Source organism: Myzus persicae, unplaced genomic scaffold, assembly GCF_001856785.1.
Source record: "Myzus persicae strain clone G006 unplaced genomic scaffold, MPER_G0061.0, whole genome shotgun sequence".
NCBI classification, from domain to species: Eukaryota; Metazoa; Arthropoda; class Insecta; order Hemiptera; family Aphididae; genus Myzus; species Myzus persicae.
The window spans coordinates 259,303-275,852 of NW_019103155.1; the positions used below are offsets into that span (position 1 = coordinate 259,303).

General features: G+C 28.1%; 1 protein-coding gene across 1 annotated transcript; it reads left to right on the plus strand.

The window, feature by feature from the left end:
* On the plus strand, positions 1–13,869 carry LOC111033873 (4-aminobutyrate aminotransferase, mitochondrial). The gene is made up of 9 exons (XM_022314808.1): positions 1–418; positions 6,681–6,790; positions 7,546–7,713; positions 8,292–8,372; positions 9,718–10,089; positions 10,728–10,865; positions 10,962–11,119; positions 11,212–11,480; positions 13,612–13,869. Exons 1-9 carry the CDS (start codon positions 352–354, stop codon positions 13,731–13,733), a joined length of 1,485 nt encoding a protein of 494 aa, XP_022170500.1. The 5' UTR covers positions 1–351; the 3' UTR covers positions 13,734–13,869.
* The last annotated feature ends 2,681 nt before the right edge of the window (positions 13,870–16,550 follow it).

The window sequence follows — 16,550 nt, forward strand, 5'->3', positions numbered from 1 at the left end:
CCCGGATCGCTTAGTTACACTCACGACGGCGGTCCATCAACACCTCCAGTACTCCACCACGGTGGTTTAGACCTGACTGTACCTGCCTATACCTACGTGATACCATCTTTGTGTACCACTACTCCGGTGGGTCTTATTCCGCTCATACACAAACCCGACGATCTAAGCGGTGAACAATAACCCCATCGTCAATCGACGGCAAAACAAATAATTATATTTCGTCCTAGTCAAATACGAAAGGTATACGCCTCATTCGCCATCACTCGTTTTACCGGAACGTCAAACCCGCTGGTGGTACACGAACGTGTCATTAAAATATTATTGTAATAATATCAAAAACGTCACTCAGCTATGTACAGATTCCAAGACGTAGCCCGTCCAGCGACAATGGCGGCCAAACATTTTGTCGGTGCACCAAGTAAGTTGCGCGTTTCGACGTTGTACTATAAAAATAATAATAATAATAATAATAATAATAATAATATCGACTGCAAGCTGCAGTCGTTTTAATTAAATGAATTATAGGTATGGTAAATTTCTCTAGAAATTCGTATGCCAGTATATTTGTTAATACGATTCGCTTGTACAACAATAATGTTGTACAAAGGTAGTATCAAAGTGTATATAGAATATGGATGGATAATTCGCTAATCGATAGGTACCTTTATATTATTATGGTTATTCAGCAGGGGGACCGGGTAATAAAATATGTCCAACTTCGTTTATTGTCATACCCATATATTTTCCAATACTATACTACTACAACAAATGATAATAATATACCTATTAAATAATATATTTACTCGAAGACGACGTCATAATATTTGCAAGTTCCTCCGTCTTATATACGTATTTATATGCAACTCGTTAAGTTAAGTTTATATAGACACATTTAAGTTAAGATTAATGTGTAAAGTTACTTTTTTTTATGTAAAACGAATTATCATACCTTTTCATTAAAGCTTAACAAATAACATAATATAGGTGGTATTTCTATTTTTTTAAAATGTATGTAATTATATTAATTAAAGAAGTACTTATACATACTTAAATCGATTAAAAAATTCTATGAACTATTTTAGTGAATTCTTGTTACTAACATATTATTTACTCGTATCTACATAGTTTCTTACATTGTATAGGTAGATAGTTGTACTTATTAGTTATTTTAATACTTATTGAAATCTCAAATACAGAAATAAGTAATGATGCAAAAACACTTGTGTCAGTTTATTGTTTAGAACTCATTTAGAATACAGAATAAAATAAGCATTAGTATAAATAGTATTCGATTTTTCAGGTAATTTTTTTTTATACCTATATATATAAATCAAATATAATTTTGAATCTATGGAATTCATACTAGGAAAAAAAAATTTTGTAAGTTAGATGTTACTTCAAAAAAAAAAACAAACCCGTTAAGTTATAAGTTACGTATGCAGTTATGCACTGCAGTCTGCAGTAGGTTTCGAATTTCGATACGTCTTGTGGATATACCATGCACCTAAACCTAAGATATAGGTTACGTTTGTGTTCCTAATTCCCCATAAATTATGGCCATTGTACTGTACTAAACATTATACTTATTTAAACTTAAAAGGACTACGTAATACTGGCATTTGTTGTATCCGTCTTACAAGTAGGTAATATAGTAAATTTACGCTTAGCAGGTCACGCGTACAGTTTCGTTAGTTTAACAATTTGAGTAAATCGATCTATTATTAAAACTTTATTGTCAGAACATTATATGTGTTGGTGGTTTTTTTTTTTTATGATACTTGAATTTTTTAGCAAGTTATGTTTATATAATATAGCATAAATTAAAAATGCTCATAATTCACTTAACAATTTAACCATCGTAAAAACCATCATACAAACACACACAATGTTCTTACAATCAAGTTTCATAATGGGTCGATTCACTCTAATTTTTAAGCTAATGAAGCTACACGTGATCTATTAAGCTTAAAATATTTTATATGTTACTCTTTTGTAAGACGGAGACAAAAAAATCCAGTGTTGTGTCCTCTTAATGTCCTCAAATTTAGACATAAAAATGCATCAAAAAAGGAATAAAACAGACAATAATTTTATGTAGATAGGTTTATACTTATATTACTTACCTATAATAATGTTGTAATAGTACTAATATAATGAAGTTAGTGTGGTTAAAATACGTATGACTTTTGACATTTTGATTAATATTACATTTATCATAATCGGCCAGCGAGTAGTATGCCTGTCAAATAAAATATAAATTGGTATATATACATATACCAATACTAATAAATGCACATAATTATTGATATTGATGTAGGTAATGCGATTTTTACAATATACTTAATATTAAATGACCAATCGGAGCATCTGATCAACAGATTAATTTTGATACGCATGGTAGCATACATGTATCTAAAGGGTACCTATTATGTAATACTAATATATGTTTTCATTCTTTTTTATTTTATCCGTTTCATAAAAACACTTTGATTAACAAATTTTGACAGTTGAGTTATTACTTATTTCTAAATTATTTTTCCAAAATCAAAGTTTAAATAATGTTTGTGGATAGTTGAAAAACATTTTACGATAATATCATCATTTTATGTACATTTTATACAATTATTTTTGTACGTAGTATTTCAGAGATATAACATATAAAGTTATATTGCTATCCCCAAAATTTTTTTTTTCTATTTTCTAAGCTATTTTGAACATCATTTTATCCCAGTGCCATATTATTAAATATAAATGTTCTATGGTAAAAAATTAGGTATACCAACTATTATTATTTTTATCGAGTGTCTATATTTTTCTTTAGCTGGATGATATGGGTAGGTACGGCTAGATACAGTGACTGGTCAGCATATTATTGTTATACAGTCCAGTCTCGTTAACTCGAAAACTTCGATAACACAAATACCTTGATACCACGAATTATTTTCTTACCCCTTGAATTGTTTTTTAGTCATATTTGAGGTGAATGTATAACTAAAAAAATACATAGGTTGAATTTATTTTTTTTCTCCTTGAGATTCGAGTTATCGAGACTCATCGACTAACGACTGTATAACTTACCTATACTGGCTATTTCCACTGGATGTCTGTGTGCATTTTATACTTGTTAAATCGTTTTTAGCTATACTATTGTATTTTTATATCGAAATAAAAATGAATCTATTGGTATATTTCAGTTTGTAGTTCAGTTTTATGTATTAGTAAATATTAATGTAAGTCAACAGAGGTCAACAAAATATTAACATAAACCGATGGCTGGGTTCCTGGGTTGCACGTCCATATACGTGTCTAAACTCGATTATTATCATGTGTTCATGTAATAATAGTTAATACATACCTACAACCTACTTGAAGCTACATCATTTTTTCTTAAAACACCTAACTGATTAACTAATAATCTGTACCTAATGATATACGAGGATGTATGATTTTTTCAAAACACTTGTTTTATGAGTATTAGATTATTGACTGAAATAAAACAATAAAATATGTATATATAAATATAGGTATAGCAGCCAATATGTAAGTTGACTATGCCGATAAGTGTATTGTTTATTGACTAATAATTATTTGTTTATACAAAAAACATGATGTACAATGTACATTGTACATATTATTATGATTTTAAATGTTAATAACTAATAACTTTGAACCTCCACTAATGTCACTATTTATACTAAATTCGGATATAGATTATCCAAAATAAAATGTCATCCAGTAGGTGCTTATTATATTATTTTGTTATTGTTAATTTTTTTTAACTAAAATAGCTGACTTTAATTTATTATGCAAGTGAATTATTCAAATACATATTAAATAAATACATTATTTAATTATATTATAAACTATCGATGCATTCGATTTTATGTTTAATATTGGAGCTTTGCATTAGCAATGACAACATCTATTGGTAGAAATGTCTTAAGTGATATCAAAATAATAAATTCCATTTGACATATAAAAAATGTAATCTTTAAAGTAAGTTTTATCTATTATATCTTATAATTTATAAGTACCTATATACTTCTTGCCGGGATACAAGCAATAAGCATATTATGGGGCATAGATAGGCACAAAAAACTTATTATACACCTATGACCTAGCTATAACCTGTATAGGTAGGCAAATACACAGTTCCCAAAACCAGGTCTCAGTTTTATGTTCTGAGCGGAGCGCTGAATGTATTGATTTTACAATGATGTGTGTTTTTATATTTATTTATTTATTTTTTTTGTGTGTCTATCATCATGGTTTCTTGCAGTAAAAGTGCTTCGACTTTTTTAAATAGCAGCTTTTCTGGTAGGGAAGTGAACGTAGTTGGTGCATTTGAGAGGTCAAAATTTAAAACTGCCAATAGTTTTCTAAAGCAACAGGAAAAACAAACAAAAACTTAAGGAAAAACTGGAATTTTTACGCAAAACCATTTTTTGAAAAAATCGATTTTGGTTTTTAGTGTAACTCTAACAAAAATGACCGTAGATTCATGACATTTTCACTGAATATTTGTGTTACCATTTTTTATACACCATACAATTTTCAAAATATTTTGATTTGTGTTGAACTATTTATAGGCAAATGACATTTTTGATAACTATTTGTTTTTTTTAAACCCAAGTCGATAAAACAATATTCGCTCCGTCAAAAAACGTGAATATGTAATACAAGGTTAATTGTAAGCTATTGTTAATAGAAATTAGAAAAAAGTTAAGCATAAAATGTAAATCCACAATAATTTTGTATGAGCGTTTAAACTTAGAATTTTGATAAAATTCGTAAAAGTCATGAAAGTATCAAATTTTATCTAGTAAGAAATGCATACAAATTTTTCTATTTATATCTAAGATTTAAAAATTGATTAAAAGATTTCTTACAAGCTTATCTACCTTTGTCAAATAAAAAATGACTATCGGAGAGTCGAATTAATTTTTTATGAGCGTTTGAATTTGAAATTTGTACAACATTGGATATTCACTCGATTTATCTTGTAACGATTTTCTTATTTTGTTGTAATTCAAAAACAAATTACTGTAGACACTTAAAATTTACATCAAATGTTTATTTCTTCAATTTATATACTTGATAAAATTTTCAAAATATTCTGACTCATTTTAGGCTGTAGACGGACATTTTTATTTTTTTTCTTATAAATGTCAATGAAATTGTATTCGTTGGGTCGAAAAGCATGAAAATTTAATACAAGATTCTTGATGACTTGTTTCAATAGTAGTTGAAAAATATTAAAAATACATAGGCACGATTCTTTTTTATAAGCATTTAAAGTTCACATTTTGACAATATTTTCAAGTTAAAAATGTATAAAATGTTCAATTTTTATAGCTAAGAATAAAATTGAAAATTTAAAACAAGTTTCCACTTATACAGTTTTTCCAGAACTAATACATTTAAAAAATATAAGAGTACAGTTATTTTTAATAGACATTTAAAGTTCAAATGTGGACAAAAATAAATTGCATATTAGCACAAAGAATAATGATTATCATTTTGTTGTAATTCGGTTCCAAAACAGCCCAATTTAACATAGGTACCTATATTTAATATTTTTCCAGCATCACTGATAATTTAAGAATGATATTAATTCAATTTATCGGCTACCATATTAATAATAACTAATAAGTAATAAACTAATAACAATATAAAATATCCTAAACTGACATACCGTCGTTTACCAATCGTTTTTCGTATACAATGATTTGATATCATTGAATTCAAATCTAATACCATCCATTATAACGACTTCTTAGATACCTAATGTAGTAATGTACAGCATAGGGACCCTGCTTTTTTTTTATAGGTACCCAACTATTGAAGTCTTAAGTTCTAGAATAATATAAGTATAATATCTAAATGTTTTGTACTATGTAGTATGTTATAATTTACAAGGTACACGGTTTGTACAAGTTTTTGAAACTGTGTCAAGTACTCAAGTGTTTGTAAATTATTACATCGGAATATTGGAATATTGTTTACCTATTCTATATTTCTATTTCATTAAAACTCTTAATTACGCTAAGGATTGGGATTTAATTATTAATGTATATTAACTAAAAGAACCCACATTTTTGAATCGATCGATTCAAAGAATGTTTTATCGCCATTAAAACATTGAATTGAAATTTACTGAAGGTTCTCATTAGTGACTATATTATTATCATTTAATAATACTATAAAAGTATAAATGTATGAAGAAGCGTATAATGGGGAGAGGCAGCTAAGGAGGGGTTATCGTCCCCCCCTAGAATTTGAAAGAAGTTCCAATATAGTCTTCGATATCACAAGGAAAAAAAATAGGCTATAGCCTCCCGAATAAATTTATCACGCTACGGCTATGCACTTCTGTTTTTTTGTCAAAAACTGCATTAGGTATAAGGCATGATAAAAATGTTTTAAAATATTTTCCGAACTTTTCATTGTACATCTTATAGGGGCACTAAAAATATTGTTTTAATTGAATTTTCGAGTATTATAATACGTATGCAGATAATAGATTCCCATCTTTCGTTTCAAATAATAATAATTGTTGGCATATTTTCAATTCTTAGAAAACGAAGGCATATTATTAGATAATAATATTAGGTATACATGAGTAATAATTTGGTTTTCTCTAAAATAATATGTGCTATTTGAAAATGTCTATGTTACAGTGAGGATGGCATCATCAATTTGCCCTGGAGAATATGCTGGACCGTCAGTCGAAACGTCGGTACCAGGACCGAAGTCGAAAAAACTTCTCGCCGAGATTTCCCAATTTCAGGTAAGACATTAACCGGATGTACCATTTGAGGGTTAACATATTACATTATTTACTATATTATTTTGACATCTGTCATCTGCTGATATTAATGATATTATATAGTGCAGAGACGATGCTTTTTTGATTCATATTCATTTTCGACTGCAGGAAGTTGTGTTGTTTAATTCAATAAATAAAAAGTACATTAATTAAATACCCTACAACGAGGGTCTATAAAATAAAAAAGAGATATTACACTTTTATACTTTTATAATATTTAAAATGATGATATAGTTATACTTGTTACAGTAATTGTTAGTTTAAATATTGCTAGTTTTACTATTTTTTAAATATAAAAAATTAACTAAACATTTAGCCGGTTGTATAAAGATATTAAAATACACCTATTGGTTTAATACTTTAACCATTTGGCAACTAAATAGACTTAGTATATCCATGTCTAATAGTAAACACTAAACAGAGATAGCCAGTTTTAAAATTATAAAATTTTTACATTTTAGTTACATTTGATTTTTCAAACGTATGGAAAATATGATAGGTCGTTTCATATAGATTCTATAGATCTTTCGAGCATGAATTTACCTCTCGATCATAGAGTAAAAAATATATAGTACTTTCGGGAATAATACATGTACAACACGTGAATAACAATGTCATACTTCATGATGTACTGCAATTTTTCCGAATTGCGCTGAACTATTCTTTAGAAGATAAGTTTCCCCGACTAAAGTCATCTATATGTTTTCACTTTTCAGCAATCCGGTTCGGTTCAGCTATTCGCTGACTATAACAAATCTCTGGGCAACTACTTGGTTGACGTCGATGGTAACGTTCTGTTGGACGTGTACACGCAAATATCGTCAATGCCGTTGGGTTACAACCATCCGGACATGTTGAAAGTGTTGGAAAGCGACGAGAACAAAGTATGTACATTATTTAATTTAAACTGTGTCTCTAGATTACCGATTTGTCTAGATAACTGAAGGGTTTTCATGGGAACTAAAATCATCAATACATTTTTCTCTCCCGCCTTTATTTAGCAGTTCTGATAGAGTTAAGAAACTTTCTTTAAAAAACGTTAATGGTTAGATATCGAGTATTGAATAAATAATACCTAGATCAGATGACCTAACCTACATTTTAGAAGAGTGGAGTAGTGACATCACAACTTCTCCATTGTAGCACTTGGCCATTCATATCTTTTTCCTGCTGATTTAAGTTTTAAATAGGTAACGATTTATTCAACATTCAACATTTAAAAAGAATTTTTAGAAAAGTATTCTCTTCTATTGTAAGTATTGTTAAAAAGAATACCAATGTGTAATAATAGAGGTAAAAGTACAACTATTATTTTCAAAAATACAAACGTTTACTTAGAATATTAGTGTAACAGTAGCATAAGCCATCTAAATGATAAAAATAATTGATCACTGTATATTATACCTATTAATACGTTTACGTTTTGTTCGTTTAATGTTGTTGGTTTTTTTTATTGTACCAGAAAGCCATCGTCAATCGTCCGGCGTTGGGTGTCTTCCCAGCTGCCGATTGGCCAGAGAAATTACGAAGCACGCTGATGAGTGTAAGTTTTTTTTTAATATAGGTGTATTAGGTAGTAATACAACAATATTATTACCGCACCAGAGCACCCATAACATAAAAATAATAGATTTGGACAAAAAATAATAATTTGAGAATATATATTGTAAATTCACCAGAGAAAATAATTACAACTGTATTGAACTAAGTATAAAACATTTATGTATAATAAAGATAATCTACTAAATTAATTTGGAGTGGTAACTTTCCTGAGTCAACGTATAATCTTTACCTACTTGAATTAAATATATTTTTTATTATTTACTGTAGTTTATATACATGAGTTTTTAAAATTTATTATGTGCATATTATATTATAATAATATATACAAAACATATACAATAATTATATAATGTCCACAGACTCAGGAAAGTTTACACATACACTGTCAAAAGATTTTTATTTAAATTTAAATTTATTACAAACGCATTTATTTAAGTTTGAATTCTGACATATACCATATGATGACTTAAAAAATATAACTCATTAACATTTTGACTGGTGGTGGATTGAGGGAGGAGGATATATGTACTAAAACCACTACCCTAAGTATAGTATATGTAGAAAATAATAGAGGCCCCAGAAGAAAATTGTAGGTAAGGCCTACCTACACTGATTAGTGATTACCATTGGGAGAATTTACAATCGCCCAATAAATTAATAATTTTATCGAACTATAGAAAGATGAAATTCGATTAATCGGTCAATCGTCCATTGAGGCTATAATTTTAGAGATGGTACTGTCATTAGGTATCTAGGTATCTACTGTATAGATAGTAGATTGATTTTGCTTATAGTAGGATTTCCATCGTTTCGGGTATAGTTCTATAGTAGGATGTAACATTGGAGTTTATTTTAGGGTGTACATTTCTAGTTAATCCATTTTTTTATTGTAATCGTGAATAATTTCGTATGTTCACAGCTCACGACATTTAGTAATTATAATTTATAATGTTACATGGGTTGTTGGTAACTATTTGTTTTTTAAATAGTCAATTTTTCTTAAACCTCATATTTAAAAAAAATGTTTATGTTAAATGTTGAACAGAGGCCTATATATATACTTGAGGCACACTAGTACGTATATTAACTGTGAAGTATTAAATCCACTGACTTATAAGACCGTCAATTAGGTTTAGAACTTATACCATAATACATTATTATATATATATATATATTATATCTGTAGAATAATATGCATCACTTTTATATTAATAATTATATAGTATTGTATTTATACGCCTATCAAATTATTTTGTTGATTTCAATGATGTTTGATAATAAATATGATTAATGATGATAATAATATCATTTATACCAATATGTAGGTTGCACCTAAAGGTATGGACGCTCTGACGACTATGATGTGTGGGTCTTGTTCCAACGAGAACGCGTACAAGAATATGTTTATGAAGTACCAGCGGGACAAGAGAGGAGGCACTTCAGACTTCACAGACTTGGAAAAAGATTCATGCATGATTAACATGCCGCCGGGTGCGCCCAAGCTATCTATACTGTCGTTCAAGGGTTCGTTCCATGGCCGCACACTGGGCGTCCTATCTACCACGCATTCTAAGTACGTGCACAAGTTGGACGTGCCAGCGTTCGACTGGCCAATGGCTAGATTTCCCGAGTACAAGTATCCGTTGCACGAGAACCTCAGGGAAAATGAACAAGAAGACGAACGTTGCTTGGCCGAAGTGAGTACAATCATAAACAGAGTAATTCATCTAGCAATATAGCATGTTCACCCCCTTTTTTGTTCAATACAACAGTAGTTATTGAAAATCAAATTTTTGAAATTCTTAAATATAGATATTTACAAACTATATTTTCAAACTCTTGAAATTTGCTATTGCTACTATTCAAGGATCTAGTGTCCTGTGAAGATACCATCTTCTGATTTCAAATGGGAACACCCTTTTTCTAATGTAAATTATTTGGTGGATAATATTTCTAAAAATATTGAAGCGTCAAAATCTTGCAAAAAGGGAGGGTACACTCGGTAATGCAAAAAATCTCAAGAAATCGAGTACACGCTCTTTATATCTATGAGTATAATTAAAAATTCCAAAAACCAGGATTTGAATAAAATTATTTTTAAATTAAATAATGAAGGTTAGGTTTGGTCCATCGCCCTATATATTACATAGTAGGTATGTACATTATTTATTTATTTAATATAATACCTAATAATATATATATTATAAAAAATGTATACATATGTATACACACGCTTTACTCGTTAAAAAGCAAAAAGTTAACTATTATAGTAAGCAGATTATTGTAAACTAAGTATATATTTTAAGATTTGGTCGGTTCGTTTTTGTTTTCTCAGGTGGAGGAACTGATAGAGAAGTGGGAAAAGAAGGGCAACCCCGTGGCAGGAATCGTCGTAGAACCCATCCAGTCGGAAGGAGGAGACAACCACGCATCACCATATTTCTTCCAGAAGCTTCAGAAGATTGCCAAAAAGGTGTGTGGTACATTTGTACGCAGCTATCGAAAGATCTATACAAAAAAAAACAATTAGGTAAATCATAATCAATTCGTTATTGTGTCTAAATTGTAGTACAACGTGGGATATTTAATCGACGAGGTGCAGACAGGTGGCGGTCCCACCGGAAAGATGTGGTGTCATGAGCATTTCGATCTGGAAACTTCACCTGACATCGTTACTTTTAGTAAGAAAATGCAAACCGGAGGATACTACTTGAAGACCGAATTCTTGTAATATTATAATATAATTATTAATAAAACATCATCATTGTTGTAGGAATTTGTTACCTAATCTGTTTTTTTCACTTACTTAATTTCCGTAGACCCGACTTGCCTTACCGTGTGTTCAACACTTGGATGGGAGATCCGACTAAAATCGTATTGCTTGATGCTGTACTGAAGGTGATCAAGAGGGAAAATCTGTTGTCTGTGGTCGAAAAGTCCGGCGATGTACTCATGTCCGGACTCAGAGACTTGGAAGCTGAGTTTCCAGCACTCATAAACTCCACAAGAGGCCGCGGTACATTCATAACTTTCGATGCTACTGATGCCAAACTCCGAGACGACATCGTCAAAAGACTTTTAACCAAAGGTACTATAGTATTTTAATAATATTGTGCACAGAGTATTAGTGTGTATTTTGTGTGTGTTTCCTGTCACCTTTAATGTGTGTGTTTTATTTTTCGTATTCAAATATTACAAAATTGAAAAACGTTAATAAGTTATAGTAAGCACGTAGGTATAGAAATATCGAACCATTTTAGTATTTTACCATGATTTGTATGAATATAATAATTATCTTATGTCATACGAAACCTATTCTACGTTGGTAAGCACTTGACACTAAGACCACGGGCATAATCCTTACACTATGATAGGTACTATAATAATATTTTATTTTTATTTAAATTACGTATAGATTTAATAACACTAAATGATCATTTAAGTTTCAATGTTTCATTGAATTTTAAATGTGTGCGACGGTTAATAGTTAATATTATATAAAAAACCAACAATCAATATTATTTTCTTATATAAAAACTATTTTATCGTAATTTTCGAACAATAAGTATTATCATTTATTATTACTTATTAAATAATAAATATTTACTATTTATACAAACTTCAAAATTTCCTATACACGTCATCAATATTTTAAATTATCATTATTGTTAACTTTATACAGGTATTTAGATAAATACATTTAAGTTGGTGTTTATTTTGTGTATTTCTATTTGATGATCAGATTTCAGACACGAACATTAAAGTGGCAATAAAATACACATCGATTAATCATTAAACTATACTCTGTAATCAATAAATACCTTTTCAAGCTGATTATTTTAATTTTAAACTGCTTGAATTGAATTTTAATTGGGTTAGTAGATAATTATTAGTATTATTACTTTGTAAATAAAATCGAACATTAACATTTATCAGATATGTTTATTAGTGTAAATTTAATTTAAATATAATAATAATTTAATTATTAGTAAGACAAATAATAAGGTTAAATATCTATAATATATAGAGTATAATTACTGTATATTTACCGGAAATGTATACATTGATTAATTGGAGATTAGATAGCATAGATACCAAAGTATGTACATATATCGTGCAGTATAAAATATAAATGTAGATAGCCGATAGGTACATATCTTGCAAAATCGTTATTTATTTTTTTGATTTATCAGTTATGGATTTGTCTTAATAAACATATACATATTAAGGTAATAAAATAATATAAATAAATTATAATACAATGATTAACTATGCATGTACAAATGTACAATGTATATAATTTATTGTCCGTAAAAAAGCCAATGTTAAAAAACATAATAATAATAGAAAATAATAAGATTTAATTTAATTTAAACTAATGAATAACTTTTTTTGTTTGAAGAGCTATTCAAATCAAACATAAAATAACTAGTTTAATTTATTGTCTAAACTTCCTCTAAACCTTCAAAATCTTTCGATTATTCTTTGATTCCATAAGTTTTAATCAAACATGTACTTAGAGAATGGGTACGAGTACCCCATTGTCTAAGGCGAAACATTTTTTAGTAAATTTAAGGTGCAATACATTTATATAGACATATTATTATTGTGTATTAATTGTTTATAAAAAAAATACATTTATACTTTATACTATGTTTTAATTATTCAGAATAACCCAGAATCAGAATAAAATTTAAAAAATGCAATAATAATAATTATAATACTTTTTTTCATTTCATATTTTTTTTTTATAATAAATTATAATAATTTTATTTTTCGGAATGCGTGTTGTTAAGATAAAATAATTTAAAAAAACAAAATAATCTCGATGGGGGGAATTACGCAAACTCAAGAACTCCAAAAGGTTATAACTTTGGAACTAAGTTTGACCGACAAATAGTTCTGATTGCACCCTCGTTCTTACCTCATTGAAATATAGAAGTTTTCGAAAGAAAAATCCTTTGAGAGTTAAATTGCATTTACTCGTATACCATAAAATAGTATAGTTAGTTACATTTTAAGAAAAATCCTTTTTTTTAGTGGTTATACATTTCAACCATCAATACTTTTGCACAATCTTGCAACTTCCTTCTCATTTGATTGCATTATAGACATTTTATATAGATATTAAACTATATCATTAGTTGTGTTTTTATACAGTCTGCAGTATCTGATAGTCAGGACTGACTATAAATATTACGTTGTTTTCATGTTTTCAGGAGTCCAATCCGGAGGCTGTGGAGTTGTGGGCATCAGAATGCGACCGGCGTTGATCTTCCAGCCCCATCACGCTCACATGTTTATCGACAGACTTCGCCAGGTGTTGGCCGAAACTAAATAGGTTCCCCGTTATATTGTACAACTATTATACGTGTGCAGTAGTGTGAGCATTTGTTTATAATATTGTGATATTATCGAAAAATATGTCTTCCAGTTTTAACATAAAGCTTTTTAAAGATGAACGTAAACAAGTCTTCCAAAATATTTTAAACAATTATTACTAATATTTAATTGTATTAATAATTATTAATAACAAAATAGATATTATATCTTATTATTTCATGTTACTGTTATTATTTAACGTTTATTATAATATTATAATACGGATTATACTTATAATAATTTTTATTGATATGCTAAGATAAAACGAGTGCTTCCAAATATTGTAATGTTATATATAATATTTATTATTTAATTGAATCTGAAATGGATCACATATTGTGTTCCATTAACTTGAGTTCAAACATTTTGTTCTTATGATTAAATTTAATATAATATACTACGTAAAATAATACATTGATTATAAATATATAATCGTTGTTTTTTGTGTAAGTGTGGTATATTCACATAGAATAAAATAAGAAATTAATTTACTCGAAAAACAATTAACGCTCTGCTGTATATTATTATGTGTCTATTAAGTCACTGCAATGGATGTGTTAAATTTGAATACAATATAATATAAAATCATTGTATATAAAAACCGATTCTGAACAAAGGCAGTCTGTCAGAGTATAATATTATTTATTGGTGATATTATTGTAATTAAAATAATTTGTTTTACTATTAGGCACTAGTACAACTGTAGGTTAAATCAATTTTTGTCGAACAAGTTACATTTTAAAATGTCATTGTATGAAATAAAATAGTATACCTACTCTAAAAGTTTCAAATACCCATAAATAATATTTTTAAATTACAACAAAATTACTAAAATCGTTATTCTCGGTTTAAATATGTAATTTCGTCAAAATTTAAGCTTCAAATTATGAAACTATATGTTTATATATTTTCAAATTTTTTTGGTACAGAATTAACTAATTACATGTAACCTTGCTTTAAATTTAAAATTTTTAGCTATATTTAAAATGCACAAAGTTTTAATCACAAAATAGTTTGGAATTTTCAATTTGATAAATTTTGTCAAAATTTGAACTTTAAACGCCAATAAAAAAAATCGTACCTACGTATTTTTAATATTTTTCAATATTTCTTACTATGCCAATTTTTCAAATTAGAACCCTTTCTTTACTGAAAATTATTTAAAGGAAAATTTTTTTGAAAATGTTGATGTGTCTAAATCAAAATTCTATTGAGAAGTTTCTAACTTATTAAAATATTTATGCTAAGGATAATAATCCTTAAAAATGGTTTTATAAAAATAATAAGTATTCGTATGATATGTTAGATGTAGTATTAATTATATTTAGATCATTTTACCAATTATTTGTTTTGATAAATCAATGGTTATTGCTAACTTTTAAAATCGTCGAAGGCCCCTCTACTTAACCTGTTACCATAGACTTATTATTCTTAAAATACGAAGTTACACAACTAAAAAACAATATCTGCTCGGTAATAAAAAATAAAAAAGAGAGGTCCTTCTTCAAAAAAACCAAAGTTTGTATTATCACAGAATCATCCTTAAATATTACAATAAAATTCAAAGATTCGAAAAATGGTCTTCAAAAGTGAATTTAAAAATTCAATAATGTATGCATAATTAAAAATTAAAATAAGACGTGTGTGCTTAAAAATTATCTTGTATAGTTCATCTAAAATTCTAAACTATAAAATAAGCCGAGTTGATCTAAGTTTATCTAATTCTAATAAACAGAAATACTTGCTAATTACTCCAGAGGAGTATGTTTTTTTTTTATTCTAACTCTGTTGGCTATCACATATAACAAAAAATGTATTAGCTTTCAGGTTTTGTTAAAAATGATATATATATATATATAAATAGTGTCTGTCGTCTAGTGTATTTATTTAATTGCTATATTCATAATTATTAAGCACTTCATCACCAAAAAATCTATTGTTTATTTCTTCAAATTATCAAACATGGCTCGCAAATAAGTTAGGTACAAAATATAAAAATGAGTCGTACTAATTGATAATATTATAGGTAATTACAAAAAATGTATTGTTATTGTTCTCACTTATTCAGTACCCCGGGTAATTTCCCGCCCGAGCCACTCAATAAAATATATGGCCTTGTACTTCTTATGTAAATAGTTTTCAATATTGGTTATACCGTTGAGAATTGTGTTTCTTATATTATAGTTTTATCAATTATCCAAGTGGACGTTCGTATTAAAATTATAGAGCTATTTATTACTTATTACAATCCAAATAAATCGATAAAACTACGAAGTAAACTGAATTAATATAATGGGTACTTTTCGTGGCAATGGTAACATTATATTATAATATACATATTGTAATAATAATTATTATTTTAAAATTTAAATATTATACAAATTATATCATCGTTATAGACCTGTGGACATGTAATGGGGGTCAGGGATTCACCAGGGGGAAGGGGGGCTGCCCGCACAGCTATTAAAATTGTAATCTATACATATTACATGTATTTACGTGTATAGATTATAAATTATTTCTCCTTATTTCTTGCTTGTTCTTTTTCCAATGTATTCATAATCAATCAGTTGAAAAAACTAGGATGGTTGCATTTAATATTTAATATTTCTATTGACTATTGAGCCTATCATTACGAATACGCATACTTAACCTTAAATCAGTTTTCATACTTATTAACGTTGAAAATGACTTGAAATTTAGCTTTATCACCAAAAGAATCCTTTGCTTGTTTCTCATAATGATCAAACATGGTTCGTAAATTAGTTACAAAATA